Source organism: Trachemys scripta, chromosome 16 (genome assembly GCF_013100865.1).
Source record: "Trachemys scripta elegans isolate TJP31775 chromosome 16, CAS_Tse_1.0, whole genome shotgun sequence".
Classification (NCBI taxonomy): Eukaryota; Metazoa; Chordata; order Testudines; family Emydidae; genus Trachemys; species Trachemys scripta.
Window position 1 is genome coordinate 15,775,957 of NC_048313.1, and position 17,064 is coordinate 15,793,020.

The 17,064-nt window shown below is 58.8% G+C and overlaps 3 protein-coding genes across 9 annotated transcripts in view; 1 reads left to right on the plus strand and 2 right to left on the minus strand.

The window, feature by feature from the left end:
- The window catches only part of LOC117888997 (dedicator of cytokinesis protein 6-like), a 67,667-nt gene extending 62,984 nt beyond the window's left edge, over positions 1 to 4,683 (minus strand). Inside the window, exons 1-7 of the mRNA XM_034792797.1 lie at positions 4,673 to 4,683; positions 4,358 to 4,424; positions 2,723 to 2,808; positions 2,131 to 2,197; positions 1,059 to 1,208; positions 785 to 865; positions 44 to 381 (exon numbers count right to left, since the gene is read on the minus strand). Coding sequence (XP_034648688.1) covers positions 44 to 381; positions 785 to 865; positions 1,059 to 1,208; positions 2,131 to 2,197; positions 2,723 to 2,808; positions 4,358 to 4,424; positions 4,673 to 4,683 — 800 coding nt within the window. The remainder of the gene's footprint in view (positions 1 to 43; positions 382 to 784; positions 866 to 1,058; positions 1,209 to 2,130; positions 2,198 to 2,722; positions 2,809 to 4,357; positions 4,425 to 4,672) is intronic.
- Positions 4,684 to 6,234: 1,551 nt separating this feature from the next.
- Positions 6,235 to 10,922, plus strand: LOC117888714 (far upstream element-binding protein 2). Of its 2 annotated transcripts, XM_034792354.1 has the most exons (8): positions 6,236 to 6,401; positions 6,507 to 6,667; positions 6,788 to 6,906; positions 7,716 to 7,804; positions 7,936 to 8,133; positions 8,701 to 8,778; positions 8,938 to 9,098; positions 10,352 to 10,922. In XM_034792354.1, the coding sequence occupies exons 1-8, from the start codon at positions 6,290 to 6,292 to the stop codon at positions 10,358 to 10,360; spliced, it is 927 nt and encodes a 308-aa protein (XP_034648245.1). In that variant the 5' UTR covers positions 6,236 to 6,289; the 3' UTR covers positions 10,361 to 10,922. The 2 variants fall into 2 exon arrangements, with proteins under 2 accessions (XP_034648244.1, XP_034648245.1); XM_034792353.1 differs by having other exon boundaries at positions 6,235 to 6,401; positions 8,938 to 10,922.
- LOC117888715 (adenylate kinase isoenzyme 1-like) lies at positions 10,696 to 17,058 on the minus strand. Of its 6 annotated transcripts, none has more exons than XM_034792361.1 (6): positions 16,542 to 17,058; positions 16,214 to 16,248; positions 14,645 to 14,844; positions 14,060 to 14,173; positions 13,514 to 13,708; positions 10,696 to 13,036 (listed from the first exon to the last, which is right to left on the minus strand). In XM_034792361.1, exons 3-6 carry the CDS (start codon positions 14,840 to 14,842, stop codon positions 12,968 to 12,970), a joined length of 576 nt encoding a protein of 191 aa, XP_034648252.1. In that variant the 5' UTR covers positions 14,843 to 14,844; positions 16,214 to 16,248; positions 16,542 to 17,058; the 3' UTR covers positions 10,696 to 12,967. The 6 variants fall into 6 exon arrangements, with proteins under 6 accessions (XP_034648252.1, XP_034648249.1, XP_034648250.1 ...); XM_034792358.1 differs by having other exon boundaries at positions 16,043 to 16,248; XM_034792359.1 differs by lacking the exon at positions 16,214 to 16,248.
- Between the last annotated feature and the right edge of the window lie 6 nt (positions 17,059 to 17,064).

Sequence of the window (17,064 nt, forward strand, 5' to 3'; positions counted from 1 at the left end):
GAGCCCCCTGCTGCCCCCCGCCCTGCCCCCTGCAGCACAGCACCCCCTAGTGCCACCCTGGGGCCAGCACAGGTCCAGAGGGCAGAACGCCCCCACCCAGCCCCGCAGCGCTGTGGGGAGCGTCGCTCCGCGGAGGTCTCCGGACCGTGCCCACGCCCGGCTCAGGAGTCCGAGCCCCCGGTGGCGGTAGCCAGAGGCCGTGCCCGCGCTCCCAGCCGGCTCACCGCTCTCGGCGTCGGCGGGGTCGCGCTCCAGGGACCCGGCGGTGCTGACGATGTTCAGGAGGTGGATGGCCGTCCAGGCGAAGGGCATGCGGTACCGGCCCAGTCGGCTACAGAACTGCTCCGCCGCCCCGCGCAGCTTCTCCAGCTTCTCCTTGTTCTGGGGGCAGGGACGGGCACGGAGTCACCCGGCTCCCCCCGACCGAGCCCCTTGGGGTATGGGGAATTGCACTGCTGCTGTCAGCGCGGTACCCCGCTTAGAGTGGGGGGGCTGGGAGCCAGGACTCCTGGGTTCTCTCCCCGGCTCTGGGAGGGGAGTAGGGTCTAGTGGTTAGAGCCGAGGTGGTTGGGAGTCAGGACACCTGGGTTCTCTCCCCGGCTCTGGAGGCAGTGGGGTCTAGTGGTTAGAGCAGGGGGGCGGGGAGTCAGGACTCCTGGGTTCTATCCCTGGCTCTGGGAGGGCAGTGGGGTCTAGAGGTTAAAGCAGGGAACACAGGGCAGCTGGGACCCAGGCGAGCCGCCCTGCGGACAGGGATGGAGCTGGGTCCAGGGGCTGCGCGTACCTTGGCTGCGTCCGTCTCCTTCATGACCATGTAGGGCTCACAGCAGTCCCCGATGTCCCCCTGCTGCAGCACCTTCTCCAGCTGGGGGGGAAGAGAAAAGAAGAGAGTGACCACTGGGGAGGGGAGTGGGGGCCAGTGCTTAGACCGGGGGGGGCTGGGAGCCAGGACTCCTGGGTTCCACCCCCAGCTCTCGGAAGGGAGTGAGGTCCAGTGGTTAGAGCCGCACGGGCGCTTGCAGAGCAGCAGAGAGGCCAGGCCACACACCCCCCCTCACCTTGATGACCAGGAAGATGTCAGGGGAGGGGTGGGTTATGGAGAAGATGGCGGACCGCGCCAGCGTGGAGATGGCGGGGTGGCCGCCGGGTGCCCGCAGCAGCCCCTTCACCTGATCCGAGTTGAGGTCGAAGTAGAAGTTCTCGGAGATCTAGGGACAGAGCAAAGGTGAGAGCAGGAGACAGCGCCACCATGTGGGCTGGCCTAGGCCCCGCCCCTCAGCCCCGCCCCCTGGTCAATACGGCCCCGGGCCCCATCCCTCACCCCGCATCCCTGCCCCCTGGTCAGTACAGGCCCGAGCCCGCCTCTTGCCCCGCATCCACGCCCCCTGGTCAGTACAGCCCGGGCCCCACCCCTTGCCCCGCATCCACGCCCCCTGGTCAGTACGGCCCAGGGCCCCCACTCGCCCCGCAGCCCTGCTCCCTGGTCAGTACGGCCCGGGCCCTGCCCCTTGCCCCGCTCCCTGGTCAGTATGGTTGGACCCCGTCCCTCGCCCCGCATCCCCGCCCCCTGGTCAGTACGGGCCCGGGCCCTGCCCCTCGCCCCACATCCCTGCCCCCTGGTCAGTACAGGCCAGGGACATTCCCCTCGCCCCGCATCCCCGCCCTCTGGTCAGTACGCCCCTCGCCCTGCATCCCTGCCCCCGGTCAGTGCGGCCCGGGCCCTGCCCCTCGCCCTGCATCCCTGCCCCTGGTCAGTATGGCCCAGGCCACGCCCCTCACCCCACATTCCCGTTCCCTTGTCAGCAGGGCCCTGATCACGCCCCGTGCCCTTCATCCCCGCCCCCTGAACAGTATGGCCCGGGCCATCCCCCTCAGCCCTGCCCCCTCATCAGTACGGCCCAGCCCACACCCCTCACCCTGCATCCCTGCCCGGTAGGTACAGACCCAGCCAGGACATGTCCCTCACCCTGTGTCCTTGCCCCCCCTTTCAGGCAGTACGGCCCAGGACACGGCCCTCGCCTCATAACCCCGCCCACCCATCCGGTCAGTACAGCCAAGGACATGCCCCTCACCCTGCGTCCCCGCCCCCTGGCCTGGCACATGCCCCGATGGGGTGGGGCCATCGGATACCTTTTTCTTTTCCTTGATGTCATACAGGGCGAGGGTCCCGAAGATGGGCTCGATCTCGATCTCAAACCTGGTGCCGGAGAGATGGTGAACATGTCAGGGCCCTTCTGAGGGAGCGATAGCCCCCCCACCAGCCACCGCCCCCAGCCCCACCCCCCTCGGCACTCGGGCCAGCTCAGGGGGGGAACGGGGTTAGAGCGGGCGGGGGGAGGGGGAAACTGGGAGCCAGGATTCCTGGGTTCTATTCCTGAATCTGCCACTGACTCACTGGGCCGCCATGGCCAAGCCCTGCCCCCAGTGCCTCAGTTTCCCCTCTAACAGACATCACTGCCCCCATATGCCCCCCTGAGGTTTTAGGGATGAGTAGGGCTCAGCATGGACGTCCAAGGCTGAGCTGTTTGTCCTCACAGCCAGGCCACCCTCCTCCTCCCATTCCCCGAGGGGAGACGGGAGAGGGGGCCCCCCCCCCCCCCCCCGCTGGACTGGCCCAGCCCCCAGGGCAATTCGCTTGGCTCTGTTAGGTGCCTCCCCACAGCGAGGATGGAAATGCTGCCTCTCCCCGGCCCCGTCGCTGCCATGATGGGGGGCGACTTACTTGAGAGAAAGGCACTTCACCAGGATCCGCTGGCCGAAGTGCTCCCGGGGGACCTCGGGCAGGCTGCAGCGCTCCACCACCTCGTCCTGCCGGCCGGGGGAAGCAGCGGTGAGAGCGGCCCGAACCCAGCGCCCGCCCGGCGCCCCCCAGCCTGCCTCACGCGGCCACCCAGACCCTGCCTTTATACCCACTGCACGGGCAGGCCCTGCACAGGCACCGGGGCTCTATTCCCGGCTCAGCTCTGTGCCTCAGTCCCCCCCCCCCCCCCGCCGCGGTATGTTTAGACTGGGAGCTCTTGGGGCTGTGATGTTATTGACATGAACTGTGACCGTATAGATCGTTGTTGTAACCACTGTTATATATTTGCAGCAAATATTGTACAAAGTTGTCGTGTGAGGTGTCTATGGAGAGGTTATGACTTGCTGGTTAGAATGATGCTGTCTGTGTGTGTGTGTCATTTGTGCAGTTGAAGTTAGGAATATTGGCTCTGTACTTGTGTCTCAATGTGTTTGATTCTAAGTAGCCTCAGTGAAGCATTTGGTCGGCTTCTTGAGAAGGGGCTATTCTCAATAAGTGTCCAGTCAAGAAACACTTAATGGACGATGGACTTTGGGAGACGCCAATCCACATCTGAGCTTTCCTGGGAACCTTCAAACTAACATGGAAACAATGGCGTCGGCCTGTAAAGAACTGAGTCATGCATGGACATGTGACATGCCCATGTGACTCCAGACTCCATCTTGCAGCTGTGATTTTCCACAGTAAGAATGGAAGGGCCCTTCCATGGGCAGAGGATATAAAAAGCCCTGAAAAACTCCTCCATCTTGTCTTTGCTCCTACTTCTGACCTCTGGAGGAACGTTGCTGCAAACTGAAGCTCTGAACAAAGGACTGAATGACCCAGCCCAGCTGGGGATGTTCCAGAGATTTGATTTGAACCTGCAGTTTATTCCATCGCTGCTACAAGCCTGAACCAGGAACTTTGCCATCACTGTATGTAATTGATTCCATTTAACCAATTCTAGCTCTCATCTCGATCTTTTTCCTTTTATGAATAAACCTTTAGATTTTAGATTCTAAAGGATTGGCAACAGCGTGATCTGTGGGTAAGATCTGATTTGTATATTGACCTGGGTCTGGGGCTTGGTCCTTTGGGATCAGGAGACCCTTTTCCCTTTTACTGGGATATTGGTTTTCATAACCATCTGTCCCCATAACGAGTGGTACTGGTGGGGATACTGGGAAACTGGAGTGTCTGAGGGAATTGCTGGTGTGACTTGTAGTTCACCAGTGGGGTGAGAGCGAAGTCCTCTCTGGCTGGCTGGTTTGGTGCCTTAGAAGTGGAGAAACCCCAGCTGGGGCTGTAACTGCCCGACTCTCAGCAATTTGTCCTGAATTGATACTCTCAGAAGTGTCCCACCAAAGGCAGCATCGTTACATCCCAGCTCTGCCACTCACTCAGCTCTGTGCCTCAGTTTCCCCTCCCCTGGGAGCTCTTGGGGCAGGTCCCAGCCCAATGGTGGGCCCCGATCTCGCTTGGGGCATTGGGGTGCCACATTAACAGACCTAGGAAAGGGGACCCGGCCTGTTCCCCATGGCTCACATGGGTGCCCGGGGCGGGGGATGGGACGCTCACCTCGTCGGGGGCGGGGAAGAGGGCCAGGAGCTCCAGGTGCCGGTTCNTGTGTGATGTATAAGGGGGCCTGAAGAGTCAAATTTCTTCCGACTTATTTCTAGATTTAAAAACCAATCAGGACTGTGTGGTCTTCCCTGGTTTTGGCAGACCCATGGGAGATAGCAGCTCTGTTTATTGCAAGCTCTTAACACCTTAATTGAAAAGCAGAGTGTTGCAAATTAGGGTTCTTTTTAATCAAAATGTTAATTAGGTGTTAACAGAAACACTTACATGGTGACTCAGGGCATGTCCACACTAGGGGAGCTACAGTGTCACAGCTGTAGCATCTTAGTGTAGACGCTTCCTACAGTGACACAGTTTCTGTTGCTGTACGTAATCCACCTCTCCGAGAGGCAGGAGCTAGGTCAACTGAAGAATTCTTCTGGGGACCTAGCCGCTCCTTTGAGGGTTTGGTCAGCATAGCTAGGTTGTTGAGTACTGTAGCTAAGTCGAGCTAAATTGTAAGTGTAGATGGGGCCAAGGCATGCTTTACAGGCTCTTTACTGATTTTTAACTATTTTGGGTGTCCTTATTTCTTACTGAAATAATTATCCCAGTGCAACCCATAGCGTGGATGCTGTTAGGATAACCTTTAGTTCTTATCAATAGATCACAAAGGAGATAGGGAAAGTGAGGTACAAGGAGGACTTGCCCAAGGTCACTCAGCAGGGCAAAGCTGGGAAGAGAACCCAGAGCTTCTGAGTCCCTGGCCAGTGTGCTCTCCACTAGACCACACTGCCTCCCCTTATCTGTGCCTCATACCAGTATGGCTTGGTCCCTTTGTCAGGCTTGACAAAGGCCTGGCTGGGATGATTTAGTTGGGGATTGGTCCTGCGTTGAGCAGGGGGTTGGACTAGATACCTCTTGAGGTCCCTTCCAACCCTGATATTCTATGATTCTTTCCCATAAAGGAATAGCTGTACCAGGAGAACTGCCCACAGTAGGGGGCAGTGCCACTTTAACTGTACCAGGGCAAACCAATAGAAAAAGCTGTACAAAAACAGTTAGCCCACTCCTAAAAATCTGTCCCTCTTAACAAGTAACTTTTGTTCTTGTCGTCATTAACACGAGCCTGTTCCAACAGGCAGGACCTGAATTTAGAACCTAAATAACAAGGCAGAAAAATACTTTCTGAAGGGGCATTTCTCAACCCTTTCAGGATGGTGGCACCTACCTAGATGTCAGATTTTCATGACCACCCTCTAAACCAGGGGTCAGCAACCTTTCAGAAGTGCTGTGCCGAGTCTTCATTTATTCACTCTTAATTTAAGGTTTCACGTGCCAGTCATACAGTTTAACGTTTTTAGGACTTTCTATAATATATAACTAAACTATTGTATGTAAAGTAAATAAGGTTTTTAAAATGTTTAAGAAGCTTCATTTAAAATTAAATTTAAAATGCAGAGCCCCCCGGACCGGTGGCCAGGACCCAGGCAGTCTGAGTGCCACTGAAAATCAGCTCACGTGCCACCTTTGGCACACGTGCTATAGGTTGCCTACCCCTGTCTAAACCGACTGTAAGCGTAAAAAAAAGTATCGGCTCAAACCTTACAGAATGTGTGTTTGGAGAGGCCGACTGAGAACCTGACCTTGAAGGGAGAGGGAGTGAGATTTTCTTGGCTTTCAGTCCACGCTCACAACCTGCCCCCAAGTGACCGCTCTTTGTGCTCTCTGGGGCTCAGGACCTGGCACATACCTGCTTTTCCTCCCTCAGTGGGTTGCTTTTAAAGCTCAAAGTGCCTGAACCACCAGACTGATTCTCCCCCCCCCCCCCCCCCCACTTTCACAAGTGCCAAGATGTTAACCGCTGTACTTGGCTGCCAGTGACCCTTCCCTGAAGCTGTTTCTGCTGTTGTCTTGCAGAGTGGCCCGCCGGGTCCCCCTGGCCCAGGAATGCCCCCCGGAGGCAGAGGCCGTGGCCGAGGGCAGGGTAACTGGGGGCCTCCTGGAGGAGAGATGACCTTCTCGATCCCTACTCACAAGTGTGGGCTGGTCATTGGCAGAGGTGAGTGTCCTTTGCCATCGGCTCGTCTTCATACAGCGGTTCCCGGCGTCTCCCCCGCCGCCGCTCCAGCAGAGCCCGAGCTCACAACTCCACATTCTCTTCCAGGCGGGGAGAACGTCAAAGCCATAAACCAGCAGACGGGGGCGTTCGTCGAGATCTCCCGGCAGCTGCCTCCCAACGGAGACCCCAACTTCAAACTGTTCATCATCCGCGGCTCCCCGCAGCAGATCGACCACGCCAAGCAACTCATCGAGGAGAAGATCGAGGTGGGTGCGGGGAGTGCCCCCAGCTTCCACCTACCCCCACAGCGAGGGGGCAGCAGAGCACTGGAGGCTGACCCGGGGCATCGTGGCTCTCAGCACTTACGGATTATTTCCTCTCTCCAGGGCCCCCTCTGCCCAGTTGGACCTGGGCCTGGGCCTGGAGGGCCCCCGGGCCCTGCTGGCCCAATGGGCCCTTTCAACCCAGGACCTTTCAATCCAGGGCCACCAGGAGCTCCCCCTCAGTAAGTATTGGAATCTCCTGCCTCTTTGGGGGGGCGGGGGAGGGAGTGCATGACGTGCTGCAAAAAGGTGCTTGTGGGCTGTCTTTAAGGGGGTGGACTGAGCAATAAATCCAGGGGCATCTGGTGGCCTGACAGGGGCTGGTCCCCTAGAGTCCAGGGAATCCCCTATAGTGTCTAGTGCCCGAACTTTGGACCATCCTTCCAGTCTGGGAGCAAGAAAAAAAATAACCCTAAGTTCTGCTGAGGAAGCTGCCAGCCAAAGGCCCCTGCTCCTCCTGGCCTGTTCAGCCTGCGAGTGCCCCGGGTGGGGAAGATGGGAGACTGGCTAAGCCTGCAGAGACCTGGTAGCGGAGCTTGATGGACCAGAAGCAGGGCTGCAGGGAGTTAGTCTGCACCAGGGAAGAGTAGTCTTGGGCTTGCCCTTCGGTGGGTGTAACCCCACCAGCTCTCCAGTCAGCCGGCCTCTTCCCATCCTCGAGAGCTGTGCAGCACCAAGGAGCCCTGTCACTACCCTGGAGCCTGCCGTGCCAGGCCCTGCACAAACACAGACCAAAGGGAGCAGAGCAAAGCCTCTGTCTGTCAAAGGGACCCGCTAAGGCCCATCTGGCTCTTGTGGGCTGCCTCTCCCCCACTGGGGCTGCGGCAGGGATCCGAAGACCATGCTTTGGGGAGATGAGCAGGGGGCTGCCCCAGCTGTACAGGGGCCTTCCCACCCTCCCAGTCAGCGTGTCCCAGCGGGGTTCTGCTCCCCCCTCTGCAGTGCCTTCTGTCACCTCTCCTCATCAGTGTCTCCTGCTCTCCTCTTTCAGCCCTGGGGCTCCTCCCCCCCACCCATACCCACCCCAAGGCTGGGGGAACACCTACCCACAGTGGCAGCCTCCGGCCCCTCATGACCCAAGTAAGTACCCAGAGCTGCCTCTTGCGAGGGTAGGGTTGGCTCCGGGGAGCAGGTGGGCGGGCAGCCCTGTTCACCACATGCTGGCCCAGGGCAGGAGGCGGGGTCTGTTCTCATACATGGCTCCTTTCCAGGCAAAGCAGCAGCGGCAGCAGATCCCAACGCGGCCTGGGCAGCGTACTACTCGCACTACTACCAGCAGCCACCTGGCCCTGTGCCCGGGCAGCCACCAGCTCCCACAGCGCCCCCCGTTCAGGGCGAGCCGCCGCAGCCGCCCCCGGCCGGGCAGTCCGACTACACTAAAGCGTGGGAGGAGTATTACAAAAAACTAGGTAATACCCTGGGGGAATCATTCTGCCTATAGCGAGGAGGAGGGGGCGCTATCCAGAGGTAGCACAGCTACAGTCCCGGGTGAAGAGCGCTGTGCTGGAGGGGAGCAGTGAATCGAGGGGCTCAGCCCAGCTCCTTGTGACCCCAGGACTGACGCTGACAGGCCCTACTGCAAAGGCTGAGCATTGAGGGTCCTGAGGACTGAACTCCAGAGGCAGGTACCTCTTGCTCAGGGCTGAAGCAGACTGGCCTGGCCGCACGCATGGGTGGGGGGTGGTGCTAGTGACAGGCCATGGGCTGATTTCCCCAGCACTGAGCAGTCAGACCTGTTCTGAGAGGGAAGGTCTCTGAGGTCAGGTGGAGAAAGGAGCATGGGGCGGACCCAGCAAGTTAGCAATGTGCCCCGCAGAATCCGTGTGAACATCCCCAGCCAGAGATGCCAGTTTGTGCTGGTCTCAACCCCACTAGGCAAAGGGGGCGATAATACTGCCTGACCCCTCCTCCCTCTCCAGCTGCTCACTCCCCTCGCCCACCTGTCCGGGGTCCCTAATTCATGTCTCTGCCCACAGGCCAGCAGCCCCAACAGCCCGGGGCACCCCCACAGCAGGACTACACGAAAGCCTGGGAGGAATATTATAAGAAACAAGGTGAGTGAGGCCTGGAGCTCCTATGGCCGGGGGTGGGTGTGTGGATCAGCAAGGAGAGCCCAGCTCCTGTCCGCTGACCATTGGAGACATGGGGGGAGGGGTAGCCCTGTGCCCCTGGAGTCAGACTCACCCCCTCTTCTCTCCCCTGCCCCATCGTAGCAGCTCAAGTGGCTACTGGTGGAGGACCAGGGGCACCACCGGGACCTCAGCCAGACTACAGCGCAGCCTGGGCAGAGTACTACAGACAGCAGGCTGCCTACTACGGACAGACACCGGGGGCTGGGGGCCCAGTGCCGCCACCCACACAGCAGGGACAGCAGGTGAGTGATCGGCCATGTGCCCCGCTGCCTGCCTTCAACCCCCAGCTGTAGCTCCTCCTGCCTGGGTGAGACCCTCGGTCCCACAGGAAGTGCTTCCTGAGCGGCATCTTTGTGCTCGTGCACCGGCTCCCACATCGGTCGTCGACGGGGATTCAACCCAGGACACCTCGACTTACAAGCATGAGCGTCTACTGCTTGAGCTAAAGGACCCAGTCCATTAGCTGGAGGCAGTAGTAGGCTCGTAAACCTCTTCTATGGATCCGCCACTAGGTGGCAACACAGACCCACGCTCTTCATGTGGATTTACGTTGACCCATAGACACCTGGGGGGGTGGTCGGAGGAGATGGGAGCTCAGGGAAATGGACAGAACTGGTAAGATTCTCCACTTTCCACTGGGCTCTTAGCTCCGGCTCACAGGTCCATTTTCAGGGGCTAGGACTTCTTCGTAGGGTTAGGGGTTGTCTTATCCATTGGGGGATGTGGGAGGGATCACTGTTAGCCCTGGTAGTTCAGGGAGATCGGGCTGCAGAGCTGTCGGAATACAGCGAGCGTCAAACCAGGGGAACTCGTTCAAAGAGAACCTGGGTGCAGATTCCTACGTTTCTGACCAGCTTCTCCTCTCGAAGGTGAGCGCACGCTCGGCAGCGCTGGACTGAAAGCGGCTGTTCTCTGACCCAGGGAGCTAGATTAGCTCCCGCTCAGCCTCTAGCCTGTCCTGCTGCAGCTCTGAGTCTCGGGCCTAGCGCCAGGCTGAGCAGTTACATTCTAGGGCCGCGGTCTTCAGAAGCAGAAGCCTAAAAATCCGGTTTCAGCCACTTTTAGGCACCTGACTAAGTGACTTTTCCAGCAGCGCCAGGTGACTTCACTTGGTCTTGCTAGGGGCTCCGTGCCACTTACTTAGCTGCCTAAATATGCCGAATTTCAAGCAGCCCCCTTTAGAAATGCTTCCCCAGGCCAAGACTTTCATCGGATCTTCAGGACTGACCAAAGCTGCTGCTTCCGAAACCTAGATTCTCTTCCAGACTTGACCTGCCAATTTCCCCTTTTGAAACACTCTGCTTCCGTGGTGGGATTTCCTAGTGTGCAGGGGAGTTGGGAGCCGAGGGCCAGTTTGCCCTCCACTCCCCAACTTGGCAGCGCAGTGCCAGTGCCGTTGCAGCAGAGGGGACCCTGTGTTGCTTTCGGACTCTTCCGTCCGTAGCGGTGTCTATCAGGGGTAACTGACTCCTGTCTCTCTCCCCGATCCTTGCAGGCTCAGTGAATTGAATGTGAACTTCCCACCCGTGAAACCCTTTTTGTTTTTGGAAAGAGAGATGGCCGCTGTTGGGGAAGGGAGCCGGCCCCTGGGTCTGATTGCTGGGTTTCTTAGCGGAACCTCGGCTGCTCCTCCTTCGAGTCTCTTTAAAATAAAAATAAAATAAAAAAAATAAAAATAAAAATATCTGAATCCTTCATGTTGAGCCAGCTGTAGAAGATAGCGAACTAAAACTGCTGCAAGAACTCAGCCCTCCTGAAACACACGTCGATTTCAGGGTAACATGTTTTTTCTTTTCGTTTTGTTTTTAAAAAAAATAAATAAAAAAACTTTACAAGGAGAAAAAAAATCACTCTGCTTTTTAGTTAGAGTTGGAACATTCCTCGAATAAGGTGTCGGTGTTTCAGATAAAACAACCCCTTTCCCCCTCCCATTTTCCCACAATTGGGACTGGTCTGTCATGTATTTTGTCTGTTCAAGAGGAAACTGAAACAAACAAAATTGTACGCTCAGTTTTTACTTTTTACCGCTTGTTTTTAACTTCACAAATAAATGATAACAAAACCTGCCTGTGTCTGCTGGGTGGCGTCTGTCTGTCCATAGGGTTTTGAAGCGGATTGTTCTCATGATATAGCTGTTGTAAAACCTGATGAACTAGGAGCTCCTGTGGTTTTTTTTTATAGTTTGAGCAGGCAATTGTGCTTTGTTAAATAAAATGCTCTTTTTGTTTTGAAACCAACTCTGCTGCACTGTTTCCAAACCGAGCAACTGGCGATACGGTGCGCCCTGGGTACTGTCTGTTACGGGGGGCTTTATGCCGGTGCCCCTCAGTGGGGTATCTGGCCTGTCGAGCTGAGGTTACCTCATGGGGTAAGGAAACGCTTCTGCTGCCTGTTCTGAGGAACCAGTGGCGCTGTGCTCGGCCCATTCAATACCTCTGGTCTCTGAGCAATCCCAAGGGGCTGTAGTTTCACCTCTGATGCAGTGGGAATGGACCTGCCTAGGTAAGGCCTTAGCTGGCCCTATCTGTGTAGTACCTGAATACCTCCTGCTCACCCCTGTTAGTCCCTACACCCCCCTGGGCAGCAGGGCAGCTCTGATCCCCACTGGAGGCAGACTGTGACTTGCCAGATTCCTCAGGGGTCAGACCTTGCACCTGGTTTCCCCAGTCCTAGGCTGATGCCCTAAGCACTGGACCCTCCTCTGCTTACGGACAGATGAACCTCCCTTGGCTCGGACTCTCCGGCTCGTGCAGGAGGTTGTCCAAGCAGACGAGTGTGAGGGGGACCCATTGCTTCCCCGACTTGCTCTGGAGGGTCCAGGTAAGACACTGCTCCCATACAGCGAGGGCTGGAGAGCGCTGGCTATCAAAAGCAGCTTTGGAAAGGTTCTTTCCCATCCGCCCACTGGACAGTCCCCTGCTTGGGGTGACGCAGGGGAAGCAGTTCCTGTGTCACCTCTGCTAGCCTCCCTGTTCTGCCCAGCCAGCTTCAGGAGCAGCTGAGGGGAGAGTTTGGCATAAAGCCCAATTTCAGACTGATGCAGATGTGGGGTTTTTGCCAAGCCCCTAGTAGCTAAATCCCCCCCTGGAGTGGAGTGAGTCTCCCAGGGAGGGAGAATGAACCCTTGCCCGGGCAGGAGAACTGTTCTCCTCATGGGGCCTTGCATTCCAGCTCTCCCCAGGCACTCTGCCCACAGGCAGACCAACCTGTTGCTGGTATATATATATATTTTTTCCCCTTAACCTGTGATTTGTGCTGAGTCTCTCTCTCTCCCCCTCCCCCTTGCTGTTGGCTTTTAAGACTCAGCTTTGTGTGACCCGTGTGTGTTGTGTGGACAGTGTGTTTCTTTCAAAAGCTGACCTCTGTCCAAAGCTGGGGCCTGGCTGGGGCTCTCCTCACTCACATGTAGCTGGGTTTGAAGTCATGTATTGGAAAAACCAAAGGACTTTTGGTGGTAAACTCAGTGTTTTGATGGATGCTCCTTGTCCCCTCAGAAGAACCCTCCCCGCTCTCCAGCCCAGCTGTCTTGTGTCATGCAGCCCTGCTCCTCTGAAGGGGGCTGATGTGGAAAGGCGGAGGGCTGATTCGGGGGTGGGGGGTCCAGCAAAAGGATGTTCCTGGAGCTACTGCGTAGGGAGTTAGGGGTTAGGCCAGGAGGCTGGTGAGGGAACTGGGTGCACTAGACGGCAGAGCAGGTGTTTGCCCAACTCAAAGCAGCCAGGGAGGTGGAGCTGTGGCCATCTCCCCTCCCCTGGGGTAAGGAGGGGCCCGGAGTCATTCGCTCTCTGCCCTAGGCCAGACCCATCTTGCCTGGCTCCCCTGCCTGGGTCAGATACTTTCCTTGTCTGCAAGGCCCTGGATTCCTGCAGGCCGCTTCTGTGCAGCTGGGCCCCTGCCGCGCTAGGCACCTTGGCTGCTTGTGTAACTACATCCTGCGGCTGCCTGGCTGGGGACGGGGAAGGGACCTGCATGCGGTGTCCGCTGTGGGCCAGCAGAGGGTGCTCACGCCCTAACCTGAGCCCCATGGGGTGGGGCAGGTGCAGAGGGCTGCCTGGTGTAGCAGAGCTTTTATTTGAACACCATCCCAGCCGCAGGGCACCAGGCACCTGGCCTAGCGGAGGCTGTCGATGACGGAGCAGCACTTTGCGAAGATGGCGTCTTCCGGCTCCTCACCAATAATCTGCAGGACACAACAGAGCAGCTGGGGGGAACAGCCCATGCCATGGGGCCTGGCCAGCCCCCAGCTCTAGTCCCCTGCCCCTGGCATGAGTACCCGCCCCCGGAAAACTTGGGTGTGCCTGCGCTGGGGGCAGGCGGCACTAGGCCCTGCTCAGAACCGCTGGGTGGTTGCAGCTTTTGGGCAGCCCCGGCTGACCCTGAGTTCCTACGCGGGCTCGCTCTGGCCCTCTGCCCCGAGGGGCCTGCCCACGCGCTCAGCCCCTGGAGGATGTTTCCATGCGCCTGGTGAGCGGAACCCAAGATCCTGCTAACCCGGGGGTGGGTGAAGCTGTTGGCAGAGGCTGTGCCAGGGAAGGGGCCCTAACCCCTAGTTCAGAGGGGCAGGGCCCTTCCCCCCGCAGGCAGCCAGCGGCAGGACTGCCTGCAATGGGCCCTGCTGGGAAAGGGGAGGGTCTGTCTTGGGCCACCCCCCACCTACGTTTCTGAGCAGGTTCTTCTGTTGGTAGTAGCTGATGACGGGCTCGCACAGCGAGTAGTGAGTCTCCAGCCGCTGGCGGATGCAGCTCTCGTGGTCGTCGGCCCGATGGCCGGTCTGGCCCCGCAGCAGCAGCCGCTGGATCATGGTCTCCGTCGAGCAGTCCAAGACGATCACGAAGTTGGGAGGACGCCCCACCTGTGGCATGGTAACCCCCCGTTCAGGGGGGCAGCACCACCCGGGCAGGCTGCTCCCTGGCCAGACACCGGAGGGGGGAGCTGAGGAATGGGCACCAGGACGTTCCCGTGCAAGGCGAGAGGATGGGGTGGGGGCAGAGGCCCTGGACAAGGGGGAGCCGGGCCAGCGCCCGCCCTCCTGGGTCTGAGTTAGGGAAGGGGGGAGAAGTGGCTGCGTCTCCAGCATGAGCTCAGCCCCTCTGAATGCCTCATGCTGCCTCCCACATGCCACATCTACCTCCTGGGTGTCAACACAGCCCACTCCCCACTCTGGCCAGGGGCTGCTGGGCCTTCCTCCCCCCGTGGCACTTACCACGCGCTCAAAGTCCTTAGCCTGGTTGAGCTCCCGGGGGAAGCCGTTGACCAGGAAACCCTTCGCCTCCTCTCTCTGCAGCAGGTTCTCGTTCAGCAGGTCGAGGACGAAGCCCTGGGGAGACAGGAGCCCCCTCAGCGTGGGGGGAAGGGCTTTGGCCGGAGCCACCCCTGGCTGCGTGAGCAAGCGCCCCACCTCCCCCTGCCCACGAGCCTCACGCTCCAGGAGCCCAGACCCCCACTCAGCTCCTGGCCTCTCCCAGGTGCCTGCTAGTGGGCGGCCGAGCCCCAGCAAACTTCTTCCACCAGGCACCAGCTGGGCTGGAGCCAGAGCGGGAAAGGAGGTGGGAGAGGGATGAGTGGGGCTAGGTATGGCAGGGGGCAGAGCCGGGAGCCTGGCACTGGCAGAGGGTGGTGAGAGCCAGCGGGCGGCTGATCCCTGCAGCCCGGGGGAAGGCTCTCGCACTCGCAGGGCTCTTTTGCAGCCTTGGAACGTTTCTCGGGGCCCCTCAGAAGGGCCAGGTGCTGAGCTGATGAGTGGGAGCTGGGGGTGCTGCAATCCGGGAGGGAGGGAGGGGAGCCTCACGGAAGGCACGAGCGCTCCTTTCAGCATGATGTCCTTGATTTGTCGCCCCTGGCGTGTGGGCTCGCTGGCTTCCGCCCGCAGCAGGTTCCCCATGCCCAGGTGCTGGAACTGGTACTTGGCAGCCAGCCTCTCGCACTGTGTCCCTTTGCCGGAGCCTGGGCCTCCTATCACGAAGATGATGATTTGCGACTTCAGCATCTCTGTGGCGAGAGACAGAGGTTGGGCAGGGGGAAGGGGTGAGACAAGCATCTCCCAAGGCACATTGGACAAGCCTCATGCTGCTCAGTTTGATGAGATCTCAGCCCAGAGCGGGGTGGCTATGGGCACAAAATAGGCACGATTGCTGCTGCTCGATGGGGAAAATAAGCTAAGGGGAAGGGACCTGGCATGCCTGGCAGTGGGTACTGGGTTAGATGGACCCTGGTCTGGTCCAGTGTGGTAACATCCCCATCTCAACCATGCAGTAGACATCAGCTCCCGAAAACCCTCGTTAATTTACTGCGGGGCTGACTGCCCTGGAGCCGCCTCTGTAAGTATCCCACTACTGCCACCAATGTGCCTCAACCCGGCCCTGGAGAGACCCCTCTTGTGGCAAGCTCGCTCACCGCCCACCCCCATAAGGGGCCCATTAGGTAGATTTGGGGCTGTCCCCATTAGGAACTAGAGTCGCCACGCTGGCTGATGGGAGTCACAGCTCGAGCCCCTCTGGTGTCAATGCCCAGGAATGGCAATGGTAGAACCAGGAGCAGAATTTGGGCCAAGGCCTTTCAGTCACTGCCAGCTGTTACAAAGCAGTCACCTCGCTGGGACCTGCCCCCGCGAGCAAGGCTTCTGAGACAGCCAGGGTTAAAATGCCTGCTGAGCTGTTTATAAAACAGGGGGTTTGGTGTGAACCGGCCACCCCATAAATCGCATTCAATCATTCTCTAGAGACATCTCTAGTCCGTACAATGAACAAGCAGCCGGGGCAGTTAGGGGCTCCATAATGCCCCTCAGCTACCATGAGGGGCCAGATAAGAACACAGATGGGAGAACCAGCTGAGCTCTGTTCATTTCTAGCCGGGATAAATCGGTGGAGGAGCCGGGCCTGACCTTAAACTTGCGAAGAAAGCCCCTAGAAAACCCAGCCCAGCCCAACCCAGGCGCTCCAGTGCAGTCGTTTGAAGCTACTGAGTGGTGTTCTTTCTCCAAAGGAATTTAGTGCGGTGAACAGGCTTGGGCTGGTAACCCCAGGGCCCGGCATTTACCTATGCAGACACGCTGCGCTGCCGGCACTCGCTGCCACATGCACACCCCCTTCCCTGGCCCAGATGGACACACACACACTGCCACTCCACGTGCACCCATCTCCTCCCTCGGACTTTCTGCGCCAAGCAGGGAATGAGTTTTGATCATCACCCACGGGAGCTGGATTCCAGGTGGCGAGGCCGGGCTGGTGGGTTTCACCCCCCAATGCTCCCTCCAAGCCAACATCCAGCATCCCTATTGCAGTGAGATCAGGGTACACCCCGGACCAGCGTCTTCTCCCTACATCCCAGCCAAGCTAAAGTGCTGCTAGCAAATATGCACGGTTTTCCTCCTGGAGCCAAACGCCTTCTGTTGACCTGCTGGCCGAAGCAAGAGTTCCCGGAAGAGTCATCCGGTAACAAGACAGCAAATTAAATCCTCCATCAGGGCCCAGCATCTCCATTGCTTGGGCGGATTTGTCCCTTCCCAGCCTTCTCTCAGCTCTGACCACTAGACCCCACTCCCCTCCCAGAGCTGGGAATGGAACCCAGAGCCCTGGCTCCCTGGGCTCTAACCAGCAAGACATACCCACCCCTTCCTACATTTTGATGCCCCTGAAAGCACAGAAAGCCCCACCCCGCCATGCCCCCAGAGCCAGCTCGCCCTTTACCCTGCAGTTCAGGATTCAGAGGCTTGGCAGTTTTAGGAAGCCGGGCCTGGCAGAGTCCCATCTTCCAGGGCACAGACCGTTCCCCCGCTGCACTCCCTTCCCGGGGGGCCCCCCCAAGGTGCTGGCCTGGCCTGCAGCCCTCAAGCTCCCGTGGAAAACTAATCTGGCCATTTTAGCCCGGGCCCTGGTGCTTAGCCGGATGGGCTTTCTGATGTCACAAGGCAGCCAGGCGCTGGCCTGTCGCCGGGGCCAGGAGCAGCTGAGCGGGTGCCGGGATGCGCGGGGGGCGATTCCAGGCGGTGCTGGGAGTGGGAGGAGGCCAGAGCACGTGGCCTAGTGACCCAAACGATAGAACCAGGACCCCTGGGACCCCTCCCAGCTCGGCGACTCGCTGGGCCTCAGTTTCCCGCAGGGGAGGGGGCTAGATTCCCGGCTCCGAGATCTCCGGACGGGCCGAGTGACCCCGTCTGCCCCGCCAGACTGCGGGCAAGAGGCAGGAGAAGGGCCCAAGGAGACCCACCCC

Coding starts and splice junctions, on each gene's coding strand:
- LOC117888714 (XM_034792353.1), top strand. CDS start 6,290: ATGCCCCCCGGAGGCAGAGGCCGTGGCCGAGGGCAGGGTAACTGGGGG. Junction 6,668..6,787: donor TCATCGAGGAGAAGATCGAG/GTGGGTGCGGGG, acceptor TCCTCTCTCCAG/GGCCCCCTCTGCCCAGTTGG. Junction 7,805..7,935: donor TCCGGCCCCTCATGACCCAA/GTAAGTACCCAG, acceptor GCTCCTTTCCAG/GCAAAGCAGCAGCGGCAGCA.
- LOC117888715 (XM_034792355.1), bottom strand. CDS start 16,457: ATGTCTTGCTGGTTAGAGCCCAGGGAGCCAGGGCTCTGGGTTCCATTC. Junction 14,174..14,644: donor AAGGAGCGCTCGTGCCTTCC/GTGAGGCTCCCC, acceptor CTGTCTCCCCAG/GGCTTCGTCCTCGACCTGCT. Junction 13,709..14,059: donor CTAAGGACTTTGAGCGCGTG/GTAAGTGCCACG, acceptor ACCATGCCACAG/GTGGGGCGTCCTCCCAACTT.